Here is a 10,988-nt window from a genome sequence, read left to right as displayed (position 1 = left end):
CTTGATTCAGGTTTCCGATTACTGATTGCTTCTTCAGGAAATCACTGCACAGTTTCTTGTTCAGTCCGAAAGCTAACATGTTGTGTGTGAAAGTCCTGCAGCAGAGAACAAATCCCAGATCAAAGAACAAACACAGCTCAGGATCAGGCCCTTCGGCCCCTCCAAACCTGCACCGATCATGTGTTCCTAACTGGACCATCCGTTTATATCCCTCTATTCCCAATCAGTTCATGTGACAATCTAGATAAGTCTTAAATGATCCTAGCGTGTCTGCCTCAGCACCTTGCTTGGCAGTGCATTCCAGATCCCCGCCACCCTCTGTGTAAAATACGTCCCCCGCATATCTATATTGAACCTCGCCCCCCTTACCTTGAACTTGTGACCCCTTGTGTTTGTCATTTCCGACTTGGGAAAAAAACTTCCAACTGTTCACCCTATCAATCCCCTTCATAATTTTATAAACCTCTATTAGGTCGCCCCTCAACCTCTGTCTTTCCAGGGAGAACAACCCTAGTTTGCCTTTCCTCATAGCTAATACCCTCCATACCAGGCAACATCCTAGTAAACCTGTTCTGTACTCTTTCCAAAACCTCCACGTCCTTCTGGTAGTGTGGCGACCAGAACTGGACGCAGTATTCCAAATGTGGTCTAACCAACGTTCCATATAACTGCATCATCATATGCCAACTTTTATATTCTATGCCCCGTCCAATAAAGTCAAGCTCGCCATTTGCCTTTTTACCGCTCTCTCCACCTGTGCTGCCACCTTTAAGGATCTATGGACTTGCACACCCAGATCCCTCTGTGTGTCTATACTCCTGATGGTTCTGCCATTTATTGTATAGCTCCCCCCCTACATTACATCTACCAAAATGCATCACTTCACTTTTATCTGGATTAAATCCCATCTGCCATTTCTCTGTCCAATTTTCCAGCCTATCTATATCCTGCTGTATTCTTTGACAATGTTCATCACTATCCACAACTCCAACAATCTTTGTGTCGTCCACAAACTTACAGATCACACCAGCTACATCTTCTTCCAAATCATTTATATATAATCACAAACAGCAGAGGTCCCAGTACAGAGCCCTAGTCACAGACCTCCAACCGGAAAAAGACTCCTCCACTGCTACCCTCTGTCTTCTATAGCCAAGCCAGTTCTGTACCCATCTAGCTAGTTCACTCTTGATCCTGTGTGATTTAAACTTTCGCACCAGTCTGCCATGAGGGACCTTATCAAATATTTTACTAAAATCCATGTAGACAACATCCACGGCTTTTCCCTCGTCAAAAAACTCAACCAAATTTATGAGGCATGACCTCCCTCGTACAAAACCATGTTGTATATCGCTAATGAGACTGTTACCCGGGTTATCCTTGCTACCCTTCTTAAATAATGGGACCACATTTGCTATCCTCCAATCCTCTGGGACCTCACCTGTGTTCAATGAAGAAACAAAGATTTCTGTTAAGGCCCAGCAATTTTGTCTCTTGTCTCCTCAGTAATCTAGGGCAGATGCCATCTGGACTTGGGAATTTGTCTACCTTAACGCCCATAATCAGCAGCAGGAGTTTACCTTTGAGTCTGCCATTTCCTGCTGCACAGCTCCCTCCTCCCTCCCACAGCAAAAAGTGCACCCCCACACTCACCCACCCACGTCCTCCCCGTGGCAGCTCTTACCCCAGTTGTCCAAAGGCAATGTTCTCATTAAATCGATGGCTATCGTCACGTTCCTCTGGTGTCATGTGGCACCATTTCTCCCTGTGAGGGTGGAATTAACAAATCCAGTATTAACCCAATCAGTTTGCGTGGAACTCTCTCCACTTCTCTCTGGAATCAATATTTACCCCTCACAGAGCTTAGAAGTCATGAAACGTGACTCCAGTCTTCTGCACGCCACATCATTCTGCTATTCGTAGTGTGTTTGGATGAGGCAGCGAATAGTTTTATTATATCAAAATGAGTTGCCCACAGGCCAGTGTTGGCTGTAATCCCACTGTTCAGAAAATCCAACTGCAAAACAGAGACAGAGGCTGTGGGGAAAGTGGCTCAGGGCTTTTCCAGCACTGCATGTAGGCCAAGAGGAGACGCAGAGCTTCCCCCATTCTCCAAACAAATCAACTTCCCCTCAGTATAGAATCGCAGGACTTCTGATCTCTCGTCCATAATCAACTGAAATGCCCCGTCTGACCCCAAATCCTTTTCTCCCGCTGTTTTCCAGGCTCAGACTATAGCCTCCTGTTCCTGTTCCTATGATGTGGAGATGCCGGCGTTGGACTGGGGAAAACGCAGTAAGAAGTCTCACAACATCAGGTTAAAGTCCACATGTGTATTTGGTAGCACAAGCCACGAGCTTTCGGAGCGCTGCTCCTTCATCAGGTTAAGTGTTCACAAACAGAGCATATAAAGACTCAAACTCAATTTACACAATAATGGTTGGAGCGCGAGTCTTTACAGGTAACCAAGTCTTAAAGGTACAGACACTGTGAGTGGAGAGAGGGTTAAGCACAGGTTAAAGAGATGTGTATTGTCGCCAGACAGGACAGTTAGTGAGATTTTGCAAACCCAGGCAAGTTATAGGAGTTACAGATAGTGTGACATGAACCCAAGATCCCAGTTGACACCGTCCTCATGCGTGCGGAACTTGGCTATCAGCCTCTGCTCAGCGACTCTGCGCCGTCGTGTGTTGTGAAGGCCGCCTTGGAGAACGTTTATCCGAAGATCAGAGGCCGAATGTCCATGACCGCTGAAGTGTTCGTCAACATCTCTTTAATCTGTCCTTAATCCTCTCTCCACTCACATTGTCTTTAAGACTTGATTACCTGTAAAGACTCTCATTCCAACCATTATTTTATAAATTGAGTTTGTGTCTTTATATGTCCTGTTTGTGAACAGAACTCCCACTTACCTGACAAAGGAGCAGCGCTCCAAAAGCTAGTGGCTTTTGCTACCAAATAAATCTGTTGGACTTTAACCTGTTGTTGTGAGATTTCTTAGTTTTTCTGTTGCCCAGTGACTACTTGGTCAATGTGACCACCTGCTAGGCGAGACACAGAATAAATAACTGACCTTGAACTCAGAAATCAGACAAATACCCAGCGAGTCTTTCCCTGTAACTATCTCGGATTAAGCAGCTGCTGTCTCTTATTTATATCAACATTATGTAAAATGTGGTGTAGAAAAATAATGAAGTTTTATTAACAGCACCAGGTCAAACTCACCATTCAAACTCCCCTAATGTTTAAGCAGTTAATGTACCAATCTGTCTCACTGAGCCAGACAGTAGAGATTCCTGGCTGCATCACAGCCTGATGTTTAATCTACTGCAGCCAGACGGAAGAAACTAAACAACCACAGATCCACCTCTGGACAATCAGCCACTGGCCCAGAAAGACACAGTCCTTACATTGTCGTACTGTGCAGTAGTGCTCTGGGACAGTGCTGTTTACTAGTTTCCCCTAGTTGTGACATACTCCTTGACCCACTTGGATGGTGCGAGAGAGAGGGGGAATTATCAAGCCCATACAGTAAGTGTGAACATTAAGCTGGTCTGGTCCATACCTGGTGGTTGGTGATCGCTTCCTGCGCTCACAGTGGACTGCATCAAAGAAGGCAGCATTCCAAAACCTCAGGGTGTGCCTGACACACAGGAGAGGAGAAACAGTCAGTCTCGGCAGGTCAAAATAACTCACCTACCAAAGTTACCGGGGTTGAAAGAGAAACTGGAATTAATGACTTAGTCACTTGTGAAAGGAAAAGGTGCGATAGAATCCTCTTATTAGCACAGGATCAGTGAAACACGGAACAGTCTTTCAGCTCCCAAATAACCTACTCAGATATTCAAGATATTTATTAATGACCAAGGTGAAGAGACAGAGAGCCACAAATCCGACTCTGCCCATGACAGAAAGATGGACCACATTGTAAGGCGTGTCGACAAGAGCATTAAATTCTACAGATGTTAATAGTTTCAAGGAAAAGGAAAAAACTGGCAAATGGATTTCAATGTAGACAAGCGTGAAGACATCCACCCTGAATCTGGGCCAGTTAGAACAAGGGATTTCCTAAATGGCAGAAAGTTAGCAACAGGGAGGATCCAATGAAACTTGGGGTAGAGAAATCAAGGCAAACTGTTTAAATAATTTGCTTGAGATTTTTATGAGGATAACATATAAGATGATTAGAGATTTAGATAGGGTGGCTAGTGATAGCCTTTTTCCTCGGATGGAGAAAGCTAGCACAAGGGGGCATAGCTTTAAATTAAGGGATGGTAGTTATAGGACGGATGTCAGGGGTAGGTTCTTTACCCAGAGGGTGGTGAGGGATTGGAATGCCCTGCCTGCTGCAGTTGTAAATGCGCCTAGTTTGGGGGCGTTTAAGAGATCCGTGGATAGGTTTATGGATGGAAAGGGTTTGGTTTAGGTTAGAGGGTCATTGCTTTTTAACTGGTCGGCGCAACATCGTGGGCCGAAGGGCCTGTTCTGTGCTGTAATGTTCTATGTTCTATAACAAAGAGGATTAATGAGGGTAACGTGGTTGATGTGGTTTACATGGCATTTGATAAGACATTTACAAGGCATTTGATAAAAATAACAGGCTTGCAGAGGGCATAATATTAAAATCTAAGGATGACACAAACTTACAAGTATCAACTGTGAGGACAATACAGTTCTCTCGTAGTCTGTAGACTATGAAAGAACAAACAAATTAGTGGAATGGGCAACGAGTGTCAGATTAACAATGCACAGAGGAGTGAAATGATATATTTTGGTTGGAAAAACAAGGCGAACCATTGAACAAAGAGATCTGAGTGTATGTCTGCACAAATCACTGAGGGAGCACAGCAGGTTGAGAAAGTCATTAAGACAGTGTACCAAATTCTCAACTTCATAAAGAGAGACTGAGTACAAAATTCTCACCCCAATCTCAAGCCGATAGCCAAGCAGGAAACCAGGCACCAGTCTTTATAAAATATTTATTTACAGTTTGCAGCATTTTACATGTCTTGGCACTTCCCTAAGCAACGCCCAGTGTCCCAAAAGCCAAAGGCCTCTCTCTGCACTGTGAAACTCTAAGACTCTGTATACTCTGGTTAATTAAATAAAGAAACAAACCTCTTACGAGAACACTTTCAAGTTATTGTAACAAAAATAAAAATTGTAAAAAGAAATTAATCAAAACAAAGCTTCCAGTGTGGAGGAGGGAGGAAATGACGTTAAGGTCAGCATGACATAGCTGAATGGTGGAACAGGCCCAAGGGGCTGAATGATCTCCTGTCGCACATTAATCTTAACAACAAATATCAGCTCAAAAGGTCTTGGTAAAACAGACAGAATCAGCACTTTAGTGCTTCCTCAATTCTCATCCATTGCCCTGTAGACAACACTCAGCACTGACCCTCTGACAGTGCGGCACTCCCTCAGCACTGACCCTCTGACAGTGCAGCACTCCCTCAGCACTGACCCTCTGACAGTGCGGCACTCCCTCAGCACTGACCCTCTGACAGTGCAGCACTCCCTCAGTACTGACCCTCTGACAGTGCAGCACTCCCTCAGCACTGACCCTCTGACAGTGCAGCACTCCCTCAGCACGGACCCTCTGACAGTGCAGCACTCCCTCAGCACGGACCCTCTGACAGTGCAGCACTCCCTCAGTACTGACCCTCTGACAGTGCAGCACTCCCTCAGCACTGACCCTCTGACAGTGCAGCACTCCCTCAGTACTGACCCTCTGACAGTGCAGCACTCCCTCAGCACTGACCCTCTGACAGTGCAGCACTCCCTCAGCACGGACCCTCTGACAGTGCGGCACTCCCTCAGCACTGACCCTCTGACAGTGCGGCACTCCCTCAGCACTGACCCTCTGACAGTGCGGCACTCCCTCAGCACTGACCCTCTGACAGTGCGGCACTCCCTCAGCACTGACCCTCTGACAGTGCGGCACTCCCTCAGCACTGACCCTCTGACAGTGCGGCACTCCCTCAGCACTGACCCTCTGACAGTGCGGCACTCCCTCAGCACTGACCCTCTGACAGTGCGGCACTCCCTCAGCACTGACCCTCTGACAGTGCGGCACTCCCTCAGCACTGACCCTCTGACAGTGCGGCACTCCCTCAGCACTGACCCTCTGACAGTGCGGCACTCCCTCAGCACTGACCCTCTGACAGTGCGGCACTCCCTCAGCACTGACCTTACTATAGTGTGATGGTGGATTTTATGTTCAGGTCTGTAGACTGTAACTTGAATTTACAGCCTGCTACCTCGTGGCTGAAGAATAATCTCTGATTCACGGTTCACCTTTGCACTCATTAATTTAGGAATATAAGAAGATATCAGACAGCGATATTACCAGATTGGCTGCAGCTTCAGGTGTGTGTACAGGTAGATCTTCATCCCTTTCGCTTCCCCCTGACATTCTGTTCTCACTGAGGGGTATAAAGAAATGACACACACATCACTCTGCTTTACTCTTCATTCAGCATGCTGATAAAACATCAGAAATAGGAGTAGGCCATTCAGCCCCTCAAATCTACTCCACCATTCAATAGGTAATTGCCTGATGTTCTAGCTCAGCTGCTGCTTTCCACCCTATCCCATAGCCCTCGATTCTCAGCCTCCAGGCTGCATCAATCTGATATGAAGATGCAACAATTTCTATTTATATAAAATAGGGGTGTTTAAGAACAAACTGTGACACTAAGCCGCAATATTATGCCTCTTTAATCCAATAGCATTTTAATTTTTCTAATTTAGAATCTACTTTTCTGCAGGGTTTTTATTCCTTAAGGGAATGTGTAATTATTGCTAAACTACAGGTTAAAGATTTGCTTATTTATCATCAATACGATTCCCAATTTGTCTTGCTTCACACCTGTTGTTTGATTTGTTCCGATTCTGGAACTAGTTTAGTGACTTCACTAAATCCTCTCAAATTCGATATAAATTACACATCCCCTTGGCAATGTGGTTATTTATTAGCCCTAAAATAAAGGCAAAATACTGTGGAATCTGAGATAAAAACAGGAAATGCTAGAGAATCTCAGTGGGTCTGACAGCCTCTGTGGAGGGAGAATAGAGCCAACGTTTCGAGTCTGGATTGACCCTTGTCAGAGCTCCCGGTTAAATCTCTCTAATCTGTTTCTCTAATCCATGGGGGTGTTCCAAAGTCAGGGCCTTGTTATCACAACCCCTTTGTCCACAGCCTGTTTCCATGTTTTACAAACATGTGCCACAACTGAGTCACAGAGAGTGACGCTGAAGTAAAGCTACTGAAAAGGAAATGACAGAGACAATGCATTTGGAAATCACTTACCTCTCTTTGATTTCTCCGCACTCTGGTTTGGCGTGTCTCTGGAACACAAGGGGTGCAGTAACTTATTGGCTTTGCTCCAAAATCCCACCATTCACCACTGACCCCACAGGAGCCACCCTGCCCAGCTCCCAATCCCAGATACCCAACAGCTCACCCACTTCCAGACTCAGCAAGCCAGGAAATCCAGAAGAAGTTCCACAGGACACAGAATGGACACTCAGAATGTTTCTCAGCTCTACTCACAAAGGATTATCCAGAGATAATGTTGCTGTTAGCCCTTCCTACACACAGTGAGATTCTGGAGGGAGTGGAGACTAACAGGGTGGGTTTAGAGGCAGTCAGCCTGTGTTAATGCAGCATCGAGAAACGGAGCAGCCCTGGAATCAGAACCATGCTGTTTGGAGGTAAGAGAGCCAACAACTGAACACAGCTGATGTGGTCTCAGTGCAAGCTGCAAGTTTAGACAGCACACAATTCAGAGTATGTTAGACAAACCACACATTATACAACAGTAATTCCTGCACCAATTACAGTAAACACTAAACGTATTAACATCAGACTGCAATCACACTTTTCAAACTCACCATAGTCCCAGATGACCACAGGCTGTGATAGGTGGCGATTTAATCTGAGGGTCACCACCCCTTAGGCAAGGGTTGGGGTTAAGAAGGTGGGGCCTTCATGAATACCTGCAGCCGATACGGGAATTGAACCCGCGCTGTTGGCATCGCTCTGCATCACTAACCCGCTGTCCAGCCAACTGACTAAACCAACCGCACTACACAGGTCCCCAAAGGGATTTGGGCCACACTTCCTCAAAACTGAGAAATACTCACTCATTTTTCACTTTGAATTTCCTCTCCAAACCCCCGAAGAAACCTTTCATATTCTCTGTGTTTTTCAGCAGGTGTGCAGCGAGTTCCCGTTTCTCTGCCAGCCAGCGATTACCCACTTTCACACTGGGCTCAGCTGATTTCACCCTCAGATCAGACACATTTGGACAGGGTTTTCCTGAAAAATATTAAAACACGTGACTGCCCACACCACCAACTGGCTGTGAGCTTTCAAAATCTCCACCATCACACCCTCCTGGTTTAGCTCAAATTGTCACAGCCAGTGAGAGGGTGACAGTAAGACTGATGGGCCAAAGAGGAACATACAATCCTGCTGGGGGCAATCTGACGGAGGGTACAGAAGGAGAATGAAGTTAGAATCTGTCTGTCTGGGTCAATTGCTTCAGCTGTTTGGGTTCGGGAAGAGCAGGGCTCCCAACTCTTGAGTTACTTACGGCCAGATTTAGATTAGATTGGGACATTTCCCCAGGGAATAGTGGGATCTGGAGCAGGCTGTCAGCATGTGTGGTGGACACTGTTTGGCTAAATGCCTTCTGGCTGGGATGGGGTTCACATTGTACGGGAGGCAGGGATTACAGAACATCATCAGGACCACAGGATGCTCCAGAACTACCCCAGAGAGGAATTTTCCCCAAATTGGCCTGGGTTTTCATTGTTTGTTTGGAACTGTGAAGTTCTCAGTGATGTGGGAAGTATCTTTAACACAAGGGGTCACAGCTGCCTGGGCCAGGCAGGGTTGCTGGGGAATATCCATCCTTGCTGGTGTCAGGTGTGTGGCTGTTACATAGTGACAGGAGACAATGGGATTTGTACTTGGTCAGCACCGAGCAGGCAGTTCGATAACCCAGTCACCCTCTGGAAGGAAGAGATGGGGAACGGGAGGCCCTCAATGGAATAATCATGTATAGGAGAAGTTAATGAAAGAGTGACGTAGGTTCAAAACGCACCCCCTTAAACTGACAGGCCCAGTGATGGTGACGCTGGAGATATTGGTTAGCTTTTGTCTGTAGAGACTCACAGTTAACTAATCATTGGAACATACAATGATACAGAAAACAATGAGGCCATTCAGCCTACCATTCTTGTGCTGGCCCTTTGCCATTCAATACGTCCCACTCCAGGGGAACTGGAGCTTCCTCCAATCTGAAAAGCAACTGTGCACAAAACATTCCAGCCATGCAATGTAGCGGGGTTTCAAACAGAAATGAACAGGAACAGTTTCATGCGCTGCCCTCAATCTACCCTCCCAAACTGTGGGCAGCAGGGTGGTTAGCACTGCTGCTTCACAGCGCCAAGGACCTGGGTTTGATTCCTGGCTTGGGTCACTGTCTGTGTAGAGTCTGCACGTACTCCCTGTGTCTGCGTGGGTTTCTTCCGGGTGCTCTGGTTTCCTCCTAAGGTCCAAAAGACGTGCTGGTTAGGGTGCACTGGCCATGCTAAATTCTCCTTCAGTGTATCCGAACAGGCGCCGGAGAGTGGCGACTAGAGGATTTTCACAGTAACTTCATTGCAGTGTTAATGTAAGCCTACTTGTGACATCTTCATAGAAACTGTCACCCTGATCACAAACCCAATGTTCTCCCTGTCTCTTATTGCTAATATTAGTGCAAGTAGCAAGAACACGGGCTTTGCTGTGGATTTCACTCACCCAAATAATAGAAGGTGAAGCACATGGTCATCAGAGTCTTGGCAGGACCAAAATCATCCATTTGGTAGCACCTGTAATGATAGCACCAATCAGAGCCTGTAGTATATCCACATCACTTAGAAAACTGTTATTAATCTGAGATCAATATAAACATTATTCACATCTTCACAGAATGAAAATAACTAGAACAGCTGCCGGAATTCAAATATTTCAGCAATGTAATTTCTGCCAATGAAGATGCAGCAAATAAATAAGAACAAGGATTGCAAAGGGGAAAGACCGTGTTTGTAAGAGACAGTCACTAACTGGAAAGGTGAATAAACAAGAGGTGACTTTTGTAAGGATGAGAGATTCGGACTTTACGGAAAGTGGAGACCAACTTGTGAAACAGCCTTGAAATGTGGCTTTTGTTAAGTCCTAACTATGTTTGGGGTCATAGATTCAAACACACAACAGGTAAATGCGGGCTCACTTTCATCATTTAAGAAAAACTTGGATGGGTTCATGGATGAGAGGAGTGTGGAGCGATATGGTCCAGGTGCAGGTCAGTGGGACTGGGCAAAAAAATGGTTCAGCACAGCCAAGAAGGGCTGTAATTTTCTGTGGTTCTATGGTTTACTGAAGGGCCTCTTGCCGGTACAGAGTACAAACTGACACCTGCTGCACAGCAACCTGTGCAACACCCTAATGACATCACCATGGAATTGTGTGATCAGCTCTTAAAGCAACTTGCAACCCCTTTAAATATGTAACAGGTATGGAGGAGAATGCAAAGGATCAGCTGGACAAAAAACATGCAGTGCAGTGGAGAGTGAAAGAAGTTTGCTAATATATTTGGGAATAGACAGAGACAGTGGATAGGAGATAAGTTTAAGCAGGACAGGGCTAATAAGACCAGGGAAGACTGTTGTGTTATGACTGCACATTATGATGATCTGTAAAACAGTGATCCAGCCCCACTGGAGTGTTGGTGGCCAGACCCAATGGAACAGCTTCACTAACCCAGTCACCCACCCCCCACCTTACACTAGTTACAATGAGAGGCCGGGGGCATCATTCTGCAGAAAAGGTTTTGTCCAACATCAGCTAAAAGCTGCAAATAAGTTCCTTCGAGGGAGAGTCAATGTCAGTAATCAGGTCCAGTTCAGGTTGAATCTACCCAGGGGCACCG

At 46.0% G+C, this 10,988-nt stretch overlaps 1 protein-coding gene across 4 annotated transcripts in view; it reads right to left on the bottom strand.

Annotated features, from left to right (window-relative positions):
* Window positions 1-10,988, bottom strand: part of LOC145341750 (Fanconi anemia core complex-associated protein 24-like) — a 108,490-nt gene that overhangs the window by 49,017 nt on the left and 48,485 nt on the right. For all 4 annotated transcript variants that reach the window (XM_080186654.1, XM_080186653.1, XM_080186659.1 and 1 more), the window contains 7 exons: window positions 9,818-9,888; window positions 8,152-8,326; window positions 7,316-7,353; window positions 6,353-6,428; window positions 3,566-3,643; window positions 1,685-1,765; window positions 1-95 (listed from right to left, as the gene is read on the bottom strand). In XM_080186654.1, the coding sequence (XP_080042780.1) occupies window positions 1-95; window positions 1,685-1,765; window positions 3,566-3,643; window positions 6,353-6,428; window positions 7,316-7,353; window positions 8,152-8,326; window positions 9,818-9,888 (614 nt within the window). The remainder of the gene's footprint in view (window positions 96-1,684; window positions 1,766-3,565; window positions 3,644-6,352; window positions 6,429-7,315; window positions 7,354-8,151; window positions 8,327-9,817; window positions 9,889-10,988) is intronic.

The sequence above is a fragment of the Carcharhinus amblyrhynchos genome, chromosome 4 (genome assembly GCF_965287045.1).
Source record: "Carcharhinus amblyrhynchos chromosome 4, sCarAmb.v2.hapA, whole genome shotgun sequence".
NCBI classification, from domain to species: Eukaryota; Metazoa; Chordata; class Chondrichthyes; order Carcharhiniformes; family Carcharhinidae; genus Carcharhinus; species Carcharhinus amblyrhynchos.
This window is presented reverse-complemented; position numbering and strand designations above follow the sequence as displayed.